General features: G+C 41.6%; 2 protein-coding genes across 34 annotated transcripts in view; both read right to left on the bottom strand.

Annotated features, from left to right (window-relative positions):
• KIF25 (kinesin family member 25) overlaps nt 1-3,361 on the bottom strand; it is a 42,404-nt gene extending 39,043 nt beyond the window's left edge. For all 5 annotated transcript variants that reach the window (XR_015708348.1, XR_015708347.1, XM_087775406.1 and 2 more), the window contains exons 1-2: nt 3,217-3,361; nt 2,516-2,581 (exon numbers count right to left, since the gene is read on the bottom strand). Coding sequence is in view for 3 of the 5 variants with exons in the window: in XM_087775406.1 (XP_087631532.1) it covers nt 2,516-2,581; nt 3,217-3,291 (141 nt within the window). In the remaining 2 variants the exon portion in view is untranslated. The remainder of the gene's footprint in view (nt 1-2,515; nt 2,582-3,216) is intronic.
• A 4,666-nt stretch (nt 3,362-8,027) lies between these two features.
• The window catches only part of AFDN (afadin, adherens junction formation factor), a 132,704-nt gene continuing 116,799 nt past the window's right edge, over nt 8,028-23,932 (bottom strand). For 7 of the 29 annotated variants that reach the window (XM_087774574.1, XM_087774569.1, XM_087774578.1 and 4 more), the window contains 5 exons: nt 23,161-23,196; nt 18,343-18,477; nt 15,595-16,111; nt 11,387-11,471; nt 8,028-10,203 (listed from right to left, as the gene is read on the bottom strand). In XM_087774574.1, coding sequence (XP_087630700.1) covers nt 10,059-10,203; nt 11,387-11,471; nt 15,595-16,111; nt 18,343-18,477; nt 23,161-23,196 — 918 coding nt within the window. In that variant the 3' untranslated portion in view covers nt 8,028-10,058. Of the gene's footprint in view, nt 10,204-11,386; nt 11,472-15,594; nt 16,112-18,342; nt 18,478-23,160; nt 23,197-23,932 lie in introns of those variants that run through there. The other 22 variants (XM_087774596.1, XM_087774590.1, XM_087774586.1 and 19 more) reach the window with 10 other exon arrangements.

Raw genomic sequence — 23,932 nt, forward strand, 5'->3', positions numbered from 1 at the left:
GAGGATCTTCAAGACTCATGTTACTCAGATGCAATATTTACAAACATGCTTGACACAAATGCATACGAGTAGCTCGCCAGAATTACTCTCTCTAATCACATCTGAAAAGTTAAGCATGTATATAAGCAATTGGAGTACTCAAGCCTTATTGTTAAATAAGCTTAAGCTAGTTAAAATCTACTTTTAACATCTAATGAGTTTTCCACCATCTGCACAGGTTCCCCCTGACTCCCCCATTTGTCTCCACACGGACAATAAAAGCAGGATAGTCAATTCTACTTGCATTGCAGTCAACCTCTCATCACTTGCACTATCGAGTTTATCTTCATTGCAAAGGCTGCCTTGGTTTTGAGGCTTTCTCCATTAAAATAGTTTTAGCATTCATCAGAATTTTTTGTACGCCAGAACTTGCAAATTTGTGCTCATGCATGAGAAGCAAAAAAATGACTACAGAAGTTTTTATAGTCAGCTTTATGACAAACAGAAGTGAAACTGAACTACTTAATAGTGTTCTCCAAAGTGAAATCTCAGTTCTGCAATTGGATCCATTCTGGCAGTCTTGGCTCTATGTATGGAAGACGGCAGGATCAGGACCTCAAGGACTGCGAAGAAAAGCAAGGGGCATGCAGGTAGGCAAACACATTTCCTTGCAAAAGCAAGTCTGCAGAGAAAGAATCTGACTTCTTATGTTCAATAACCACCCTTACAATATGCTGCTAGGATAATAATACACCGGGCTGCAGAAAACAGTGGCAGTGCTGATAATCCTGATTGTTTTACGGATATAAGCAAGGGAAGGTCTATAGCAAGAGAGAACATTTTTATTAGACTGATGCAACCTATAGACAAACATTTACACTGCAAATCCTAATTTATGCCTATCCTCATAAGCTTGTCTCCAAAGCTCCCTCACTCACTTCAGCCAAAATGAATCCAATTAGCTTTTACAAGTTAAGAATGAGACCTCTGTTAACCCTGGTCACTGTGACTGAACGTGTTACAGCTCAATCATTCAGACAGCTCCACCAGCGGATCTGAGGGGTCAGTGACTGATAGCTGAGGGCAGCAGCTTTTTTCACCAGCACGGATGGTGAAATATTGGGAGGTATGGTGCAACATTGCACAACCTTAACTTCATCTAATTAAAATTAGTATTCTTTTTAAGAGAGACTCTTAAATGAAGGTAAAACTATTGCATGTCAGTTTAGCTCACGTTTTCAGATTGCTGGGGCCAATTAACCACGGAGAAGCAAAAGTCTTCTAAATGTATGTAAATAACTGCCTGAATAGAAACATCAGTGCAAGGTTAATTGCAAAGCATTTCCACGAATCATTTGACACTGTCTCTGACTCATGGTGGTAACACTTCCACGCTCCTCATGTGTCTGTAGGTGCTCGTATCTTCCAGCACATTTTGCAATAAACTGAAACAGTGCTGTATTTGGAAAACAAGGCTTCATTATCTAATACTCAGATAACTACTTCCTACATCTGATGCACCTTATTGACTAAAATAATTTCTTTCTGGTGTTTGTGGGAGTAAAAAAAAAAAAAAAAACAAAAAACCCGAACAGCTGAAATACTTAGGATTTTTGGTAAATATTATAAAGCAGAACAAAAATAATAGAAACATTTTCTCAGAATCAATTACAGTATTCTTCTGTATACCTAGCAAAACTCTTTTCAGATGTACCACCTGCTTCCAGTCAGGCTTTGAAAAATGTTAAACCCACTTTTATCTGCAGGTGTTAACAAACCCACAGGGAGGCCAAATGGCGTTCCCGGGGTCACCCAACCAGTTAATGTTTCAGCACAGATTAGAAACTCTTGGCCTACAGTCTCCATCACGGCTAATACTCACAGCTGGCTCTGGTCTAGCGGTGTAGATCAATATTCAAAATTCTGTAAATCTCTGAAATCCTACCTTTGAAGACCCCAAACATTATCACAGGCTGCTCCTTGTTTCAATAACGGTCTAGGAACAAAAGATCCTTCCGTAGAAGGATCTAAGGGAATGAGGGCATCCAGTTGTTCCTGTGTGCTCTGTGACTGACTTCTGCCTTTTCTAGACAAGCGTAATGCTAGTGCTATGAAGGCATGCAATAATGAAATGTCTTTCCTGCACTCTACGAATAGTCCTTTTTAAAGGATCGTCCTAATTACGTCTAAAAAGTATTCCTTCAAAATCTGCCCTTGTCTTTTAGGCAAACATTTTCCCTGCAAGCAGAAAGCAATATTCCATATTTAATGCTTGCAGAGTCATTCCCTCAGTTAACTTTTGTAGATTTAAAACAATGGCAATTATTTAAGTGTATGTCAACTTCTAGTTACTTAATCAGTCTATCACTATTGCAGATTAAAGAAAAAAATAAAAAGAAACGCTGAGCCTTAATCCCTTCATAGATTTCCCCAATAGGTAAAAGAGCGCAAAACTGGAAAACAGGAAGGCAGATTTCAGTGTCTTTTTTTTTCTGTTTTCATAAGCATTCTTTTTGGAAAAACACACACTAGTTACCTCTGCAAGTTTTAGATGAAGAGCAGCATTTTCAGTTTCCAGGACAACTATTCTTTCTTCTTTGGTCTAAGAAAAAAACCCACCCAAAACCACAAAAGTGAAAATTAAATATGAGTCTGACGAACGTTATTTCATTATAATAGTCTTATTACATCCCTCTGTTTCTCTGTCTTCCAGAACCAAAGGACTACCTACCCCCAATCTCCTCAGCACAATAGTTGTCTACAAGCACATAAACATTAGGATAAGCTCTTAATATTCCATGATTACCTATATTTTCTGTCACTTTGCCTGCTTACGTGGAAACGCATACGTACAAAACTTTAACTGCTTTTGCTTTATAAAACCACCTCCTGGCGTTTTCCAGGCCGTTAGAGAAGCGCTGTTGTATTTATTTGTAAAGAACCACACACGCCTCCATCCCCAAGGCTGCCCCGTTAGAGACCCCCGAGGGTGCCGCGGCAGGGGCACCCCTCCGCCCCGGCGCCGCCGGCCCCCGTCCCGCCCAGCAGCGGGGCCGCACCGCGGCCCTCAGACCCCGCTTCTAACCCAGCCCCAGGCGGAGCCGCCTCTCCCGGGCCGGGCCAGGCGGGCCCGGGGCGGCGGGGCCCGGGGCGGGCCCGCTCTCTTCCCACCGCCCCAGCGCCCGCCCCTCGCCTCCCCTTCCCTCCCCTCCCGCCGCCGCGGCGCGGGGGGCTCACTCGCAACCGCCGCTCCAGCTGCCGGAGGCGCTGCGCCCAGACGGAGCCCAGGTCGAGGCGGCTCCGCGGCCGCATCGCCCGCCCCGCTCCCGCTCCCGCGCCCGGGCCTCGCTCGGCCCCGCGCCCCGGCGCTGGCGGCGGCCAAGGCGAAACGCGGCCGGGGCGTCTGCCCGGCTGCCATGGTGACGGGGCCCGCCTCCTCCCCCTCTCTCCATTGGCTGGGCGAGCGCCGCCGCCGGCCGGTAGCGGGGCCGCGGCAGCGCCTGGCCGGCGGCAACGGGCTCGCCCGTGAGTGGCGGGGAAGCCCACCAATCCTCTCGCAGGAAGCGGGGAAGGGGCGAGGCCAGGCGAGCGGCTCCGCTCCGGCCTGTCGGGGGAGCGCCCGCGGCGGCGCCCGGGCTCTGCCCGCCCCGTCCCAGACCGCATTTAACGGAGGGGTTAACGAGCGGTCTGTAAACAGGGACTGGAGGCGGGCAGCGGTGTCCCTCCCTCTACAGCGTCGCCTGGGATGGGGGACGGCCGAGGCCGAGGGTTAGGGTGAAGAGCGCAGGGAGAGAAGCGGAGCCCGGGGCTCCCGGGGCGGGCGTGAGGCTGCTGAGAGCGCCCAGCTCCCAGCACCAGGCCCCGCGCTCAGGCTCAGCCGCCCCAGCGGAGGGCGAGGCGGAGGAGGAGAGAGCCTGGAGCTCCCGCAGCGGCTGCGGGATTTCCCCCTGAGCAGCTGGTCCGCGGCTGAGGGGGCCACGAGGACGACGCCGGGAGAGGAAGGTGTTACACAGAGCCTGCGGGGGCTGCGCAGCCTGGAGGGGCCGAGGGGGATCTGATCGGCATGCGTAAATCCCTGGCGGGGGAGTACAAAGATGACAGAACCAGACTCTCCTCCGTGGTGCCCAGTGACAGGACAAGAGGCAATCGGCACAAATCGAGACACATGGAACTCCCTCTAAACCTAAAAAAAAAATAATTTTATTTTTGTCAAACACTGGCACAGGCTGCCCAGGGTGGCTGTGGCGTCTCCGTCCTTGGAGATACTCAAAACCCAACTGGACACAGCCCTGGGCAACCGGCTGTAGCTGACCTTGCTTTGGCCCTGGACCGGACGATATGCAGAGGTCCCTTCCAACCGCAACTGTTCAGCAACTCTGTGAACAAAGCCAGTGCCTAGGGCTAGTCCTAGGCGAAGGACGAGGCCTGCGGGTCCAGCTGGTGTGGGAGTCCTAAGAGGCTGCCCAAGACAGGAGCTCTTCATTCAGGCTGTGGCTGGGGGTCTCGTACTAAGGTTTCTGAGGCCAATACGTGACTACGTTAGCAATACTACTTCATGCTCTACTGTATTGCACTGAAAGATTAACATTATCTTGAAAGCAGTCTGAATACTATTTGGCTACTAAATGTGAAAGTATGCCAGATACAAACATGTCAGCTTCTTGGAAGCAGAAATAACACTATTTTTGCACTAGAGGTTTTTTTTTTTTATTTGAGAAACTGAAGCCAGCATCATAATTACAGAGGAATCCAGTTCTGCAAAACACCAGTCTCAAGTTACTGTCTACTGAACGTGGCGAATGTGCTGTCATACAGGCAGTAGAAAATCCAAAGGCATACCATAGTGAATCTCTCCATGCCTGGCACAAGAGGGACAGCAACCCTTTACAGAGGAACCCAGATGCAGCCCACCTCTCACAGACCAAACCAAACATTTCTATCAACTGTCTTCCATGATATTGCAATTTCCTCCCATAAACTCCAGCCTCAGTTTTAAAAAAAACAAACAACTGACTGGAAGCCTCTCAGCAGTTTGTCCTTGCAACTAGTTCTGCATTGGTGGAAAAATGAAAACTGACAAATGGATTTAGGCTAAAAAAAAAAAAAAGTTCCAACGTACTGCAAAACTGAGAATATCAAGAGATGTTGGCACTAAGTAAGGCAGACAGGGTTTTATCAACATCAGCTATTTTAAGGAGAATATTTTAGTAGCCTGGGGGTATGTGACTCAGTTCTTGACACTGAGCTGTAATTTTTGTATGTAATGCTTATCCTGCAGCAGCAATCAAGTCAGAACAATGTTCTTTTCCAACATAACTTCATCTCTGAAGGACCATCTCTGAAGTGCAGTGGTTGGTCTCTTCCCTACTGTGGGTTTTACCCACTATGAGTGAGATTAAGAATCTGGTTTCTGTAGGCCGTAACAGAGAAGACTTAATTTACTGTCAATCTGACTTTGAACTAGTAACCTAAAACTGAGCGTCCCTGGGCTACACTTATTTAGTCATTTCTCTATGCACACCTGAAAGTTGGGTAGTACTGAAAGCTCAGTCCCATCTGTATCAAAAAAAAAACAAAACCCACCAAACCACCACCTCCCCCCCCAAACCACAATATGATCTGTGACTCACCGTAACAGCAGCAATTCTCTTTTGGGAACTTCCCTCTGTTTCCAAAGCTCAGAAGTTGCTTGATGAGCAGGGAGCGAAACAGCCTGTCAGTGCGATCTAGGCAAGAACCAAATATAAAATCCAGCTGTCTTCTGGAAATGCTGCAAGGCCGTATTGCAGCACGCCTTTCTACACCAATTCTCTGCTTTGAAGAATCTTGGGGTTTTTTTCCCCAGACTTCTACCAACTTGATCCTGCCTTCCCCCTGCAAATGCAGAGCCCTGCCTCGTTACAGATCCTTCTGGGGAACCAGAGGGTCAGAAATCTAATGAAATTGCCTAAAGCCACATTTTACTCTATTAATTTTAGCATCAGTGAAATACCGTGGTGGATTATAAATCTTAGGATACTGTGAAGTAAGCGTTGTCTGGAATACCTCTGATGCATTTCACATTAACCCCAGTAGTGGAACCAATGAGACTAAGGAGGTCCCAGCTTCAGCACTCTGATACCAGTCGTCCTTTACAGCATTCCCAACTGCAGTTACTAGAAACGAGACGGGTAGGAAAGCAGTTGGGAAGAACACCAGGAGAGCAGGTTGCTGTCCCTCTTGTGCCGAATGTGGGGAGATTCACTGCAGTATGCCTTCGGGTTTTCTGCTGCTTCTATGGCAGCACATTCGCCAAGCTCAGTAACTCAAGACTGCTGTACTGCACGCAGCCTATCACTTAAATCTCCTAAAACATTATTCAGTGAAGCTGTAAATATTTCAGTCCACATTTTTAGCAAGACATTTGCTTTGGTAACTGTAGGTCAGTTCTGAGCATCCATCTGTTACTAAGAATAAATGGAGGTTCTCCGAGCAGGTGTGTTGCACTTTGATCTCCTTCAGGTGTTTACCTGCCATTATGTAGCTGGGAAAGAAGTCAGCCGACTCCCAGTTTTTAATCTACGAGGTTTTGCCTTCTGCGCCACGCAGCCCCTGACCGACCACGTGAGACAGCAGTATCATTTGACAAAACGGGAGGAAGAGCCGCTGGTGTGCTCACTTCGCAAACCTGACCTGAATTCACCGTGCAAGGCGTCGCTCAGCACTCGCTTTCCCACTGAAAATGCGTTACCACTGTTGCGTATCACACAGTTCCTCCCCCGCAACCCCTGGACTACTTTAGTCTGGAAATTAATGTTTCTATGACACAGTTCACAGTTGTGACAACAACTATACTCTCATCAAATAAATCACTTTCTGCTTGTACTGGTTCTTTGCGCTTGCCTAGGCTGAGGGACTACCACACAGAAGGACAATGGATTGTTTCCCTTTTCTTCTAGACTACGCATTCTATATTCAAAATTAGAAGTTCTTTTTCTTAGTCTGTTCTCACAGTCAAAAGCTACAGACTCAAAACATGGATAGAAGATTCCCCTCAGCCATGCCCTGAGGTCCTGGTGGTCATGTCCTTGCAACATACTACACAGCACTCCTTTTCTGTCGTTCCTTTAGCTTCTTCCCTGCCTTTGTACGTGCACCTCTCAGACTAAAACCCAGAACGTCCTCATTAGTGATTTTGAAGATTCCAGAGCATAGACCCCACAACTCGAGCGATTAAGGTGCTCACCTGGAAGAGAGGCAGGTTGCTCTCAGTCCCGACTCCAGCGGGCGTTCAGCTACAGCAGAAGGCACCTAGGGCGCTGCGCTGGGGGCTGGCTCCCCCCCACCCTCCCCACGCAGAACTTAAGCGGCTGCCTCCCTTCCAGAGGGAACTCATCTAACCCCATCAACCCAACAATAACAGAGGAGCACCGCCATCCCGAAGTCCTTTAACTCAACCTTCACTCAAAACTACACACTGGATTTGAGTCCACCCCCTCAAACTTCCAGGTCAGACAAACTGATTTTTCTCAGAGATATGACAAAAAGTTATCCTGTCTTTGTGTTCAGAACAGAGAGATCAAATGACTTTTTAACCATGGCAATCACAGCAAGCAGGAGACTCTGGTTGTAACACTATTTACTTTTCTAAAAGAAGCTGCATTCCAGGTTCCTCTTTGCTGTTAGAAGTACAACTTGGCACTTGAGGAGGATACAAATACAGTATGACTAGCCTGCGTAATTGACCCCACCAATATTTACTACTTCCAAAGTTGTTGGTTAAGCTGTCAAAATCACTTCTTTCAAGTCACTGCTACAGATATTGAACAACATTAGGCCAAGAAATTCTCTCTGATCAGTAAGAATCAGCCTCCTTTGTTGATTCTCCATGTAAAATTAATTTGAGGTTTTCGTCTATTCACTATGAGATACACAGACTTTGCTTGTAAATATATTTTAAAAGGACAGGTAAGGCAAAACTTACTAACAAGAGCCCCTCTGGTTTATGGTAATGCTGTTATGAATGCAGAACCAAATAACAAACAGTACAAAAAACATTTAATGCAAAGTTAAATACAATACAAACTTTATTAAAAATAGGTTGCAAGTGAAATACAGTAGAAATGGGAAACTACAGCAGTTTTGATGTTTTTCATAATAATGCACAGACAAATATGAAAAGCACTTTTACACATATTCACACTTGACCCGAATGCCCAATAGCGGCCAAATCCACTCGACTGAAGGTTATAAGTATTTTTTTGCTAAGCCTTTTTCAGATTCTAGCAGCAACAGTAATTCAGCCACAGCCTAAGTTTTTTTCCTTAAGAAAAATTTGTCACTGTAAGGCTGCTAGTGTTCTCAAGATAAATTGGGAGAGGCTTGCTTTTCCTGATTAACAGACATAGCAAGCATGCAGATCCTTCATTAACACTTTGAACCAGTTTAATCTTCTACTTCATATTTAACAGGTGAAACGGTAAAAGCACACTTTCAAATAAGAAACCTGAAATACGTAAAAAATATTTACACTCCGATTTTCATTAACTTGCATTTATTTATCATACAACTCTTATTAAAAGTGATTTCTTTCCTAAGGCAGTGAAAGTCTACCCCTTTGTATTTGGAAGTGTGCACAATTCCCTAAATATATATTTATAAGAGAACAATATGATACAGGGAAAAAAAAAATCATCTAAAGCCAGTAAAGGGCTTTGTCAAATAGAAAATTTGTTTGGAATCACAATATATATTGTCTTAACATCACACAATGAGAAAAACTCTGATGAGGTCCTTATTCCCAACATCATCAGCCACATACGCGTAGCTGATGAAATACCGGGAGGAAAAAGATTAACAATTTAAAATTAAATAAGGCTATTACAGTGTGAAAAAATAGCTTGAACTGCCAAAAAGGTTTTCAGTACAACAGGATGTCTGTGAAGCCAGCTTGCTCGCTCGCACTGCCTCCTCAGCGTGAGCAGCGATGGTTCTTTGCCAGCGCACCAAGGCTGTTAACGACCTCACTAACATTCCCGCTCCCCGCCAGCAGTATGGTATTTGAGGCCTCACACTGATATGCCAGTTCACTTCTCCAAAGGAAAAAAAAAAAAAAAAAAAAAAAAAAGATATTGCTGAACTGATAATAGCAGACTTATCAATACTGTTCCTTGCCTAATTGCCTAACAACTTCTAACCCACCTTTCTCAGAAAACATACGTATCTGTTCTGCTCACCTTGGAACTGGACTCATTACTCCTTGCCTTTAGCGCATTACTAACATTTTGGTCCGAACTGATGAAGGGCCACCAGTGTAGCCTACTGTCTATTGCTTATGTAATTTTTAGTAAAACAATTATCCAAAGGTTTTATCTTCACATTTTTGCAAGTCTGAAGCACATGTAGTGGGGATGCATCAACATACAGACTTTTCTGTAACTACAGATAAATTCTTACGCAACCATTTTAGACCCAACAAATACATAGGACTAGAAATGTTTTTATTCCAAGGTTCTACCTACAGAATGTGTGTTATTCCAGTACTAAGTAATGGCAAGATCTGTATTGATATGCTGATCATCGTATGAACACCATACACTATGTCAAACTTGCGTATAAAGTCCTATTTAAGGTGGCCCAGATATTGGCTTCTTATCAAGCAACCTAAAATACTAGTTTCTAGTGCACAGTTTAGTTTAGGCAGTTCAAGCTATTCTCACTCTCTCTGCTCAGCAGCTAAAACAAAAGTGTGTCTGTAAAACACCAGGAAACAGAACTTATCTTTGACAAGTGCTACTTGGTCTGGTGCACAAGAACTTAACCCCCAAAACAGAAAGAAAAAAAAAAAAATTACCTTCACGTGATTCATATCTTTAAAATTTTACAGTGCTTTCATTGTATAAACCACAAGCTCCTGGCAAAGTAATCAGTTTTCTTGCTACTGCAACATCTCTAAATCTTAATTAACAGTCTTAGATATAGAGGAATCAAAGTCGCTCCTTTCAGAAAACATTCATTTTCTGTTCATTAGTAGTGTGCCCCCCCCGTCTCAATCCCTCAATTTAGAGATCTTCTATTACATCTGATAAGGTGCTTTAATCTTACTTTGTGTTCAACTCATTTTCCAGTTCCATTAATTTCCTAGAAGCTTTTACTTTATTGGATACATCCTGACCCTGTGAAAAAAGTCGTTGGCGTTCCCTGAACGTCAAGTTTTCTGGTGCTCCAGGTAAATCTGTATCTTGACTGGAAAGGGAAAAAAAAAAGTCTTTGTTATAATTCTTATCTACAATATCCTTAAATATAGTAATTCTTAGCGCCATGCACTGACTGGTAGCTTTTTAGACTACAGCAGAAGAGTCTCCGTTTAGTGTCCTGCAAGGTTTTGCTCCCCACACATACCTTCAATTCTGACACTGTGCTATAACTTAGACAAATTAATGGCTCATGAGCCATCTCTGGCACATTAACATGAATGAAACTGCTTGCCAGTTTTCAAAGTGAAGTGCAGGTGTAAACTAAGGCTCTGTCTGTATTAGCACAGCATTGCTGTTATGGCTAAACCAGCAGGCCTTTCTGTGGTGGCACGGGTCTAGGAAAAAGCACTGGAATACAAAGCTTTTATGTCCCAGTAAACAAAGCTACTAGTACTGAGGTATGCTGTGGTGGCTGCAACACCTCTGTATTTCATTCTATGCTGGCAAAGCTTCCAAGTGCCATCATTGCCTAAGCTCTTGCACTTATCTCTTATCCTTGTAGCAAACCAATTTTTGTGTTACATGTTTCTGACCACCGCAGTGAAGATCTCAAATCATTCTTGGTTGTAGCTGTAACAACACTTTACATATGTGATTAACTCTCATATAGTAAAGCTTTAATATAAATTTCAGTTTCTTGATCAGAAGAGGTTTCACTTTTAGCTCCAAGAGGTCTCTGCTCTGCACATTCCACTGAAACATTACATTTTAAAATGCAGGAACTGGCCTAACAGCTTCTACAGAATCCTAGCCAAGCCCAGTCACATCTTCAGTACGTACACAGTAAGGCTTGCCACTCACATATAAGATACAGCCCATATTATTTATGCTTATTACAAATGTGGTAAGAATCCCACTTGAGAGGTACTGTTCAGATTTATAAATACACCTAAAACAGTTGAAGTTGTTCATTTACAACACTTTATTGAGTTTACTCAGTTGTGGCACTGAAATTTGCTGCTGTGAAGTAGTACTTCAGATCACCTTAAGACTTGTGGAGAACTTCCTTGGATTTTATAGTAACCCAAGATACTCCAGAGCCAACTGCAGAACTGTTGAATAGCCCACAGAGATAATAATAAATAACCCACTCCAACAACAACAACAACAGAAAACATTGCAGAAGTTAGCCAAGTCAGGTGTATAAAAGTTAATGTACTCCTGCATGTCACCTTTTAGATCTTTTGTCTCTTGGATCCCGATACACTTCATGGGCCCCAACAGCTGCTCCTGTAGATCCAGTGTATGAATTTATTCCTTATGCAAAAGAAAAAGTAAGTTGAAGGACTGCGGTTACAATACAAAAGTTTTATATTGTATTTCTTCAAAAAGGTGCAGTGCTTCTTTCAAGAAATAATCTCAAACTAGACTCAGAAATAAATTTAGAGGGTCACCTGACCTGCAGAATATTTAAACCCAGTACTACTAAATTCCACCCCTCCTCAAAACAGCTGTAATTTTTTTATTCCTTATTTTGAGTCAGAACACATTTTGTTTAGATGACCCAGCGCGTATCAAATCATGGTCTTTATCTTATTATGGCTTACTGTAAGACAGACATTAGAAGCTGTTCAAGGAGATTGATGGAAAGAGCAACACACTTCATTATCCTGTAACAAGCTTCACAGGAACCAAGTTAGCTGCAGCTGCTCTCTTTATGAGGCTAAAAGTAAACTAAGATTAGTATATACCATCTTTGCAATTCAGCAGTCAGAATTTTTGTCTCTGTTTAGTCTGATTAAGCAAACTGTATCACTCAGAAAATGCCCTCTCCCCCTCTCAAATTTAAATTTCAAGCAAGTATCTCGCAGCACTGCACCTTTAGTTTAAGTTGATTTAACACACAGGTTTTACACATTATATTAATTCTTTCTAAAGGCCACAAGACAAAACCTTTTCTTTTCAATCAAAAAGTTTAATAATTTAATCTATATTTAAGACCATATTCTCTTAATAGCTGTCAGGAAAAGAGTGAAAATAAGCGTCAGCACAGGACTCAGATTTGTCTTCCGACAGTTCTGGTCTCAATGTTGTACGTGTTATGTCTTGTGAACCTTCTTCGGTACAGAAGGAAATGTTTGCTTCTTCCACTGGTATATGTAACTTCTCATAAATATTCAATAAAAGAGACATATGAGGCTGGAACACACAAGCAAATAAAGCTGTTGTAGTGTTGTAGGCTAAATTTTTTCCACCAAAAAATTTGTAGCAGACCAAATCATACTAGGTATGCCAGGCACATGAAGATTTTTTTTTCCTTTCAGATGTGAGTCTTACATGCATACAAGTACTACCTTCTCTGCTTTGAAAGTCTGGATCCACAAGCCGTGGTTCACACTTCCACCTGCTTTAGGCTAGTAATTTTGATCTGGGTGTTAGCTTTTTTCTTGGTTAGTTGACAGACCCAGCGGTCTTAAGAGACCCAGTGGAAGAAGGTACGAGAGCAAAATTTGCAGAAGCGTGGTTTACTAGAGTTAACATTCAGAACAGAAAAGAGCTGTAAAGGACAGTAATGTAACAGAGTCAGCGAGATGGGAGATGGTAAACTGCACAGTGAATTCTGCATTTTGTGCAAACGGCTTTGTACGTTACGCAGGCAGTCTTCATAGAAGCTTGAGCAATCAGGTGAAGTTAACCTGTTCTCATGGCTATTTTAAAAATTATGAAATAAGAGTATTCAGAATTAGTTGTATGGTTTATGAATTAGGTTATTAAAGGCGAAGCATCATACCACAATATTCCTTAATGGTTACCAAAACCCTAACCAAATCTTTGTAGGTTGTCCTTCTGATTGTTTTCCAGGAAGAACAAACGTGCACACACGAAAAGTACCACTGAACATTTCACTTTCCTGAGATTCATTTCTCCATTAAAATTAACAGAAAGCAGGATTGGGAAATGCAATTACATACGAAATGGCATTCTGGGTTGTGGATAATGGGAGGCAGGAAGAGCAGTGGTGACAACCAGTGACTGATGGTTCTAGAGTTAGGTATAATTCGTCACATGTACAGCCTTCAAAGTGCCAAATAAGGAAGGGAAGCAAGGGCCTTTGGAAGCCTATGTGCTGTGATGGAAGGCACATTTTACACTCTATTATGGTCAGTTTCAAATAGGAATTGCTAGAAAAAGCAAGTCCTTTGAAAGAACAAAAATTCAGTACAGACAGAGAGTACTAAAGTGTCATGTCAGAAGCCTGCTGTTTCAGAATAGTCCTAAGAGCAAGCTGACAACATAGATAGTCATAGTGCTTAAAAAGAATCTTTTCCACGTATTTCCTGCCTTTCTTTAATCTTATTTTAACTCATTAATTCTGTGTGATATAAGGTGCTCAAAAGCTAGAGTCCTTCTGATACAAAACCGTGATTTGGCATCACTGGTTGTGGGTTTATCAGCGGCCTGACACGCATGGTAGGTAGGCGTAATGGAATTATTTGCATTGTAAGGGTAGCGCATAGCAGGTAGTGTACAGCGTGTCTACTTATACTCCAGTCTAGTGACACCACAATGAAAAGTTAAAACCTTCCCTCACCTTCCTTTAAGATTTGGAACCTCTGACAGAGCCAGAGAGGAGTGACAGACGGGCTTGCAGGATCCATAGGGACTACTACATCACGAGACCTCATAGGCAACGCCAGGGTAAATAAACAGGATTTTTTTTTTTTTTTTCCTTTAAACAAGTATCGGTGTGGATACTTTTTACGCAACCTGGGTAGTGTACCGACCCCAAACAGTGAAACTGCTAAGCATCAACTGTCTCAGTTGGACAGTAATTATAACTGAGCTAAACTACTGTCCCCTCAGCAATATTAAAACCACGCACTGCTGTGCAGAGCTTCTCTTCGGCACTGGAAGCAGCCCAACTGCAGCAGAAGCTAATGTGCCCTGCAAAGGAAAGGATGCCTTGCTAGGAAACGATGACTTGAGCCTTAATTGAAAAGGATGCAGACAGGAAGCTCAGAGGATCACGTACCCGTATGGCTTCACACACATCCTAAATCAGATTGATACACTACTGCAGCTGGAGTAGAAGTGCTTCGGATAGACGGAACCTATTCTGAGGCTTGTATGCTCCTATGACCAGGGCACACTGCACCTCTGATTAAAGAAAGTCATTTTCGTAATTTGTTAGGTGGCCAAAAAGGTGATCAGGGATATACCATATTGTAGGCTTCCGCATTTGTCGTTGAGACTTGAATCCAGTAAAGAAGTTACCCATTGGGCTAGAAGCCAGCATAAGCACTTTTTCCCTTGCTATCTCAGGTGACTTGCTGCCCTTTGCATTTTAGAAGGATGATTTGATCGGCTGGAGTTGGTTGTCAGGCATTTGTTGACTTCCAGCACAAGTGAAAAGAATGAACTAGGGGAATGTCCTGGCCACCATTCCCTTCAGAAGAGTACAGAAGAAGAAAACAAATGTAGGGGAAGCACTGGCAGATGCTGCTGTTTAAAGACAAAATCTTTTATTAATAAACTGCAAATTTATTAGAGATCTGCAGAGACAGCTGTTTAAAAAAAAATTTAGCATGGAACTTTGGACTGAATTAGCTTTGAATTCGTGAGTATAGCTAAACTAGTACTCTGCAGATAAAATATGGTGCTGGAGTTACTAGCAGCTAGAACTCTACTTGAAATTAAACTTCATTATGGTTGCCCACTTGCAGTTATAAAAGAAACAAGATGAGGAGACAAAGAAAAACATGGTTGCAGAAGGGGAGGGAAGGATTAAGGCAAAAAGCACTAAGATGAAATTTAAGATTTTTGTCTCTCTTTGCAAGAAAATGGCACTGTACAAATCAAAAGTACAGGAATGGTGCCTAATGCATGAAACTAACTGCATGCCCTATATGTCTCTTGGCGCTTGTATATTTAAGAACTGCATCTACCAAGGTCATTTTTAAAGCCATTTGCACACACTATTAAAAGAGAGAACCCTGGTACCAATAATGAAAGCAGAAGACAAGCTCTGTCCATGAACCCATTAGAAAAGGTTTCCTGTGTTCAAGAAAGGTGCGCTTCCAGATGCCCTGAGTAACCAGTGGTCAGTCATACGAAACAAATCACTGAAAGATACAGGATGAAAGCCAAAACCAACAGTACTTTGAATCGGTTGAGTAACAGTTAAAATTTCTGATTCGTTGTGTGAAAGATGGAATTTTTGCTTTTGAAGAGTCTGGGTAAGGAACAAGGAAATTTGAGAGATCAAAACCATTAAAAATTGGAGGATTCATATTCATATCAGGATTTAAGTTAGATCACCATAGTGAAAAGTGATTAAGTGGGAAAAAAATAAATCACAAAGTAAGCGATTCAATCTACAGCACCAGAGTTGAAAACATGAGGATAGTTCTGTAGAGGCGATTGATTTCACGGTGTCTACCTTTAGAGCTGCTGGCATGGATGAAACTCGGTTTGTTTGGAGGGGGCTGGGGCTGGCTTTTTTTGGCAGTAGTACTGTTGGCATTGACTGGAGATGGCTGGAATGAGTTGGAAAGAAAGAGGCCATCTGAAACTGGGCGAGGCTGGCGGGAGGGCTGCTGTGGCTTAAGGGTGGCAAGAGGAAGGTCACCATAAGATTTTCTTGTGCCGGAGTACTTATCCTGACCTGCTAGATTGGAATCCTCCTCCTCCTCATCATCATCATTGTATGCAACAAACTTGGCAGTATAAATCGTGTCAGGGGAGAGGACCTGTGTTTTGAGGTAAGAGGTGTTTCGCTGAGGTGGGGGAGGAGGAGCGTTAGATGAAGGGGTTGGGGATGGGAGTTCATATTCCCGTGGAAGCGGAGGTCTGTACAGACCAGGCTCGTCAGGTTCCAGTAATCGTCGTTCGGCTTCATCGTGCTGCCTGCGCCTTTCAGCCTCTAAGCGACTGTAATACTCCTCTTCCTGTCGCCTCTGCAAGTCCAGAGGAAACACAAACACGGTGGTCAGAAAGACGGACATTTCAATCTGAGAGAGATTTAAGTTTTCCATCGCTGAGCTACAAACATCTGGTTTTGTCTCCTTTTCTGGCAATAAGCAGGGCGTCTATATGGACTCATACAAAGACTATTTAACACTATAAAACAACGGCAGTCGTCCTGTAACACAGCGTTGCTGTTATTTCCAGATCTACCACTGCCTCTGGTAACTAAGGCAGCTGCCTGCGTGAACTAAGGGCGATTCCAGCATTTATTACTCAAAATGTAACTACAGTTATTAAGGGGCAGATTTACTGAAGCTGTAAAGAATCTGTGGGAGGGGGAAATAACTAAAATTAACTACCATCTTAAAAAAGAAACTTTGTAATTTTGCTGCATGCTTATACAACGTAAATTCATCAGCAGAGCCTCGGAATAGATGACTCCTAACAAAGCTTCTAGTATAAATACCAGGAAAACTACTTCCATGTAGAAATCAAATTACAAAGAACTTTTGTAAAACAGACATCAAATAACTGTTTTTTAAAAAAAAAAATTCTAAAAAACTAATTAAAAAACCTATGCTAATGATATTTATATGAGGCTATTGACCATTTAAAAGGCCATGAAATATCTTCTTTGTATTTTTCCAGTTTAAAAGATTTTTACTGTTTTAAACTAAATAGCATTTAATTCTGTTCAGCTCGTCTAAGCCACACTGTAAATTAATACAAGGGTCTATTCAGTAGTTTGTTTGATAACAAATTAAAACATATATTTGGAAACCATGTGTTACAAAAACCCCCTTTGTCTAAGTATAGTATAACTTCTGCTGGGAATACATAACATTTTGAACAACCATCCTTTCTCTTTTTAACCCATGTGTTTAAAACCAATCCACCTTATTTGCTTATCTGCTCAACACCGTGAGTCAGTTATCCTAAAAATATAATAAATAATTCTGATCTTGTTCATCTAGGGCAAAGACATGAAACTCATCTCCTTGTACTACTCTCTAAAACCACTGTAGTGGTCAGATGGTTCCGAGTTCTGAGTTGGTAGATGTACGAGCGTCTCAGTCAAGATTTGTCAGTGAAAACCCTTCCAAGTGTGTGATCCAAATGTCATTTTGCTGCATCATTGCCAGAAATTAAGAAAGCCTGCGTTTTTTGTTTGTTTGTTTGTTTGTTTTTTAAAAAAACAACTTCCTACAGTATATTTTTAAATACTTTCCTCAGTCCAAATACACCTTCCTCACTTCTCACCTATCACCACCCCCAGCTTAGTTTTCTTCTACTCATCAACTCATACTGCTTATGGAAAACAGTCTAACAAAGCTTGAAAACAATCTAACAAAACAAATTAACAAAGTTAATATATTTAAATTTTTTTTTTAAATATATTTGCTCAATCTTCCAAGATGAAATTTCTCACAACATTAAAAGCTACTCCTCTTTCTTCATTCCGGAGTGTTACTAACAGGCAAGCCTTCAATCTGAACTGTTCTTTCTCTAGGAAGAAGAGGGTCTTAACAAACATGCTAAGAGTCAAATGAGGTGCTTTGTCTTCCAGTTTTGAACAATAAAGCTTCTCCAATTCATGTGTGATGTTCTGAAGGAACCTATGAGCCTGAATTTTAGAATCTGTTTCATTACATAGTGACTTATCTGCTGAAATTATTCTTCCTTTCTAGAAACAGATTCCTTTCCTTCCCGTAGTTCAAGCATGAAAGACTATATGGAGTACTCATGTCCAGTTCACTGTATTTCACATTTCTTTCTCTCTCTCTCTGTAGCTGTATAACACAATTATTGCAAAAATATTTAAGTGCTGTCTCTGAGACGCAGCAAAGCCCAACACCACTAACTCAGCCGTTACAATAAAGAAGGTAGGCAAGCCGTGTTGGGGGCTGAGGGAAACCAGGACGCAATTGATTTCTGCCGTAACTTTCACAAAAGGCTCTGAAGGCAAGCCCTTGCCACTGCTAAAACCTTTCAGCCGGTAAGCCTACAGTACTATTTCTGCAATACCAGTCAACTCTGGGCACCACAAATGGGATATTTAATTACTTTTTGTTTTATATTGGATAAACTGAAGCTTTGGGCCACGACCGTTATCAGTAGGGCTAGCGTATTTAACCCCTGCTGACCCAACACTGAGCTGTTACTGGCCAGGCTAAAGAGGAGGCGCCTGTAAGAACCCCTGCAGCACTCAGAAGACCACAACCTTTTCTTCAGCCTCTCTTCTGGTCCGCTCCTCCTCTTGCTGTCGGCGCTCTTCCTCCTGCCTGGCCCTGTCTTCTGCTTCTCGTTTGCGCATTTCTTCCAACTGTTGCTGCCGTCGGCGTTCTTCATCCTGTAACTAACAGAGACGCATCTTCAATTTTTTGTCACTCGTGGATAAGACGGGTCAAAAAAAATGTAACCCCAGTATTTGCATCTAAAAATAACTAATTCAGTAATCAATATAATTTTCAACCGTTAAGAGTACGCTTTGTTACATTGGTTTCCCTAAAATCCCTAAAAAAAGAAAAAAAAAAAAAAAAAAAAAAAAAGAAAAAGAAGAGACGCACAGAACTACATACACAAAAGCACAAAACGCACCGGGAGACATTTTTAGCAGTCATATATGAACCCCTAGCAGAAGACTGAGGTGACTCACGTTCCAGACAGCCTCAGCAACCAGTCTCATAGGTACAGTAAAGGGAAATTAAATGCTTGGAACCAACAGACCACAGCTCCAGCAGCCAACTGGGTTTTCATTTTGGATTAGTATTTAAGCACTGGAAAATCATGACTCATTAGTCAAAGGGTCAATCCATTTAAAGTAACAGGCTCATTCAGCAAGCCTGCAAATAGTCCCGGGAGATAAATAAAATCTCCCACTGCATCTGCAACAGATGTGTTTTGGAAAAAAGCGGAGAGTAAGGCAAAGAAATCTTTGACTATTGAGATTAAACAGCTGACAAGAACAACTGATGCCCAACAGACAATACTATTTTATATATGCTTACGATAAACACTGCACAGATGAGAAAACCGAGCAACAATCCAAACTTTGCATTATTCTCTAAAGCTAGCAGTATCTAAGCCCTCGACAGACAGGAATATTCACTGGCACAATAATATTCACAAGTAGAAATTAACTGGACTACATGCTGTGTTATTACTGCAGCATGTTTTAAAGTGATTTTTGCTCCCCCCACCCCCCAAGATCTTTTGTACTGATTGGTGTATCTTGCCATAAGCTGCATGTAACATGGATACTTCTCTGCACCTGGATTTGTTTTTACAATCCCGTTTCACTTACAGAGAAAGGCCCTTAAGACACAAAGCAGTAATGATATAGTAAGAGAAATTTAGTTTTAATAGACTTTGTGAAGACAATCTTCATGTAGGTATCTCTCCCCCCCAATTAATTAACAGGAAATGTGTTTTAAAGCAGATTACGTTTTCTAATCAATTTTCCAATCAATTCTAAAAACAGACTTTTTTGGGGGGGACACACACTATTTTTCTGGTCATTATTTCCCCACACTGTTCATGTAGTATTTGTGTTATGGGTATCTTATGACCTTGTACAACAGGTAATTTTGAAAACATTTGTCGTCTTCAATATAGACTACTTGAAGTGAAAACACCTCTAATCTGAAGTGTTAAAAACCACCATTTTTTGAGCATGAAAGATGAAGAAAAAACTTAATTCATTTCATTTAGGCAGGAGTTTGGCAAATGTATACTAGCGGATGCTACCTCCCAGTAAATTCCCCTTATTTAGGGCTAAAACTTCTGTAATTCCTAACTGAAAACAACATAAAGACAGAGATCAAGCTCAGTATATATGGTAGAGCAGGGAATAAAGTAGTTAACTAACTCCCTGCTTGGATTAAAGACCCCTTCTTGTCTTGGTTATTAAAAAGACATTATTTTAGCAAAGGAGATAATATTGCTGTCAAAAGGAAAGACAGCTAGTAATTCAAGAGTTTATAGAAGAGAAGTAATTTCCTCTTTTTTTTTTGGTTGTTTTTTTTTTTTTTTTTAAAAAAAAGGGGGCAAAAACTGCACAGTGAAAAAATACAGGAGAACTCCTTGACTCCATCCCAATTGCATTTAGAGAAAAACTCTGCACATGGCAGTTACTGATCCCAGGTTATGGCATGGATGCCTTTTTGCTTAGTAGCAAATATTCCTATTCAAATGCACTTAAACAAGAAAATATTTCGAACTAAATTAAAGGAGAAGTTTTATTTTCTTGTGAGCTTAATGAAAGCAAGAAGGGAAAACTGGGCAGGGTGCCCACCTGGGAACTGTCGTCAACATCTGAACCACAATAATTGCAAAGACAACTGTATCCAGGTCAGAGGCTATTCTAAACAGAATACCTAGTAAAAGGGCCAAAAATGATACGTAAGGCACAAACGGGAATAGAGCAGCTATTACAGAGCGACATTTCGTTTCTTTATGGTTAGTAACTCATTTCTACTTTGGAGCATTCCCAGACCAAGGCAGGGAGCGGCGGGATGGCGAGGCATGCCGGAGCACTTGAAGGCATTTGTGTTTGAGAGCGCGTGTAACAGTACCCAGCTCAAAATGAATTCCCTAGTTTTCAAGACGTTAAGGAAAGCTAGCTTCACATCCCATTTCTAGTAAGAGGGCTATTAGTTTCCCAGGTTGAATATTTGGATTCAGTACTTCTCTATCCCAATTAGTTTTTCTCTAGTTTAAGTCATGTTTCCATGTGATTTACTGTACTTCCAGGGTTTCTCCAAAGCAGCACGTCTTTATATTGTAACAGGTAGAAACAACCGATCCCTACAGCCAGAGTGATGGAGAAGAGCATTCTTCCAAGCTTAGCGAAGCAGCTAAGCACAAAGCACTCATTCTTTGCCCCTGCTTTGTCCCAGCCCTACTGAAAGTGCCAGCAGTTGGCTCAGCCGCACCACTCTGTCCTCCTATCTCCAACGCATGCTTGCAGCACTGTTCCTACCTAGAAGAGGGCAAGAAAGGCCACCTTTCTTCTGCGCTATTGCTCCTCCTAACGGATCAGCCCATCGGCTCCTTATCAGAAACGTTAAGATATTCATGGGACTGGCAGGCACCCAGGAAGTCTCAGATTCCAGACAAAATTAACTTCTCCAAGCACTGCTTAGAATGCTTTAAAAGAAGTTCTAAAGAACTTTAAATTTATACATATTTATTTATGACAACTAAAGCTGGGTCAGATCTGTTAGTGGCCCAGGGAATTTAAAAAGACAAACACTAGCCAAGCTGACAATTCATGCATTAACTTCACCTTTCACCAGCCTTTTAATTAGCAGAACAGCTCTCACCAATGCTCATGTTAGATATACAGAAAAACACATGGAGCATTCTAAAGTGTATTTTTTTTTCCCCTCTAGAAACTACAAAATAAATTTCTTTAGCACATGAAGTGGTATAGGATAGATGCAACTATGCCCAGAAAGTCATGTGAACAGTATGAAAATGATGAAATTAGGAAAAAGAAGTATTTGCTGGGTATAGCGTTCAACATCATCTATTTCAGAATGAGCCTGCTTTCTTTTTTAAAGCTAAATCTATGCGCATCATAAATCCTGGACTGATTCAGGCCATGGATCCATCTAGCGCAGTATTCTGTCTCTGACCATGGCAAGAAGAGCTGTGTATGAGCCTGGCCATTTCCTCTAGTATCTCCCCAGCGTTCAGCATGGTACTAGAGACGTCAGCTGGTACAGCCTTGTGTAATCCTTTGAGTAGCTGTTTACAGGCGTGATGTCTATGCATTTGTCTAATCCATTTTTAAAGCTGCTGATGCTGTCTGCCTTCACAACCTCCTGTTGCAGAAAGATCCAGAAGTTTATAGCCTGAGTGGCAAAGTACGTTATCCATCCAGTCGCAGCTCTGGGGACCAAGGCTTAAGCAAAAAATATAGGAGTAGTAATATGAAAAAATATTGATAGATACCAAGTCTGAAAATCCGTAACTCCTGGCTTGTCCATTGATTCAGAAAGCTGACACACTTCACCTGCTTCCCTGCTGTCAACTGCTTAACACTAATGTACCACACAGATACAAAACCGAACACCTTCGACAGACTTACTAAGTTATCTGAAGTATGCGTTTTAATAGATTCTTTAAAAAATAAAGCAGTGCCGAATATCCAAATTCATATTTTTAACAGTGATGTTTACAGTTTTCTCCAGCAGCGCAAATTAATTATACTAACAGGACTTGCAAGTATTACCCTTCTTTCAAGTTAGTATACTAATGATACAGAAATACACTTTGAAGGGGATACATTTCTCCTCTAGAAGACTACGGAACTCTTTTTTTTCCACGTACCCATTTCCAACGAAAGCAGTAAAATACAGAATTAGTTGAAGTCATAGCAATTACTGCTGCAATTTGGAAGCCTGTCGTGTTTTAGATGCAAGAGAATGGCATTACTCAATTGAAACTGAATTTGTATGGTAACATAATAATTGCATGTTTATGTAACCTACTTGGAAGTATTAGTTCAGAAGTAATTTCTGAGTTTACAATCCATTTTTACTTTAATGAGAAAATTTTAACACCTGTAAACAATAGGGTTTCAGCATGTGCTGAAACAGTATGCTGTACTATTAGGCTCTCAGGACAATTTTGCTTCAGGAATGGTGTTGCTAGAGCTCTTCTAAAACCTGCAGGGGTGGGGAAGAGAAGGGAGGAAATCTTACCTCACAGCTTGGTCATTCAAAGTGCCTAGTAACATTTTATAAACACGATTGCACAAAACATCAAATACACAGTTTTATATCAGACCACTGCTACAACAAACACATCAAGCAGAACACAACATCTGAAAGGAAGGAAACACAGGGAAAGGAGTCACCACATCTGGAAACATTCAAACGCATGCTTACAGTTAACTTACTGCTTATTGTATCACAATGATTTCTGAACACCCAAAGATGCCAAATCATCATCCAAAGCACATGGGGTGGTTATTAATAACATCAGGAATTGAAATGGGAAAGAGATATTGAAGAGAAAGAAACAAACATACCAAATCTAGAACAGAGATTGCTGGCACAGCAGTCTGCTGCAGGTAGTAAGAAAGGGGAAAAAAAGAAAGATGCACAGTGAAAATAAAGATAGGTTAGACTTGTGCTATTTCAAAAGCATTTTCTTTTATTTGTTAAGTCAGCTGCTTTAGAACGAAGAACTGAATTGACACAATCCTGAAATACAGAAATGAAAACAATCAAATAATCCGAAGGTTTTATCGGTATCGGTTTGACTCATTCAAAACCTCAGGATTTCTCCAGAGATGCTACTTATTGCATCTCTAGTAGTATAGACAGTGAAATGTAACCACAAATGCAAACATTACTTCAGTTCAAGACAACTGTTATTCTTTAGTTTCAAAATGTTCCAAAATGCTGGAAGAACTTTATGCACAAATAGTATTTTAAATCCAGCACTTGCAGAGAAGACTGATACAATGTTATGCAGTACAACTGGTTTTCTATTAGTGACACATGGCTTTTTTAGCCTTGCTACAGTAAATTTTTAAAGACACTGTTTGTTAAAATGGCAGTTTTACATGGATTTTTTATGCCCATAGGTAACTGCCTATGTGCTACAAATTACATGTTAGTGATGCTGGGCTTTAACGCAACCCGTTTGCCAAAGATATATTTAGCTTTTCCTTTCTTCAGTTTCCAAGTTTGAGGTATCTATTGTTTTACACAGTAATACAGTTAGCCACAAGAAAAAAGGAAAGCAGTGCAGACGGCAGTAAACATGAGAAGAGTAAGTTTAGGAAATCAAGCTGC

This window comes from Nipponia nippon, unplaced genomic scaffold (genome assembly GCF_047370975.1).
Source record: "Nipponia nippon isolate SJK-2023a ecotype South Korea unplaced genomic scaffold, ASM4737097v1 scaffold_4, whole genome shotgun sequence".
Taxonomy (NCBI): domain Eukaryota; kingdom Metazoa; phylum Chordata; class Aves; order Pelecaniformes; family Threskiornithidae; genus Nipponia; species Nipponia nippon.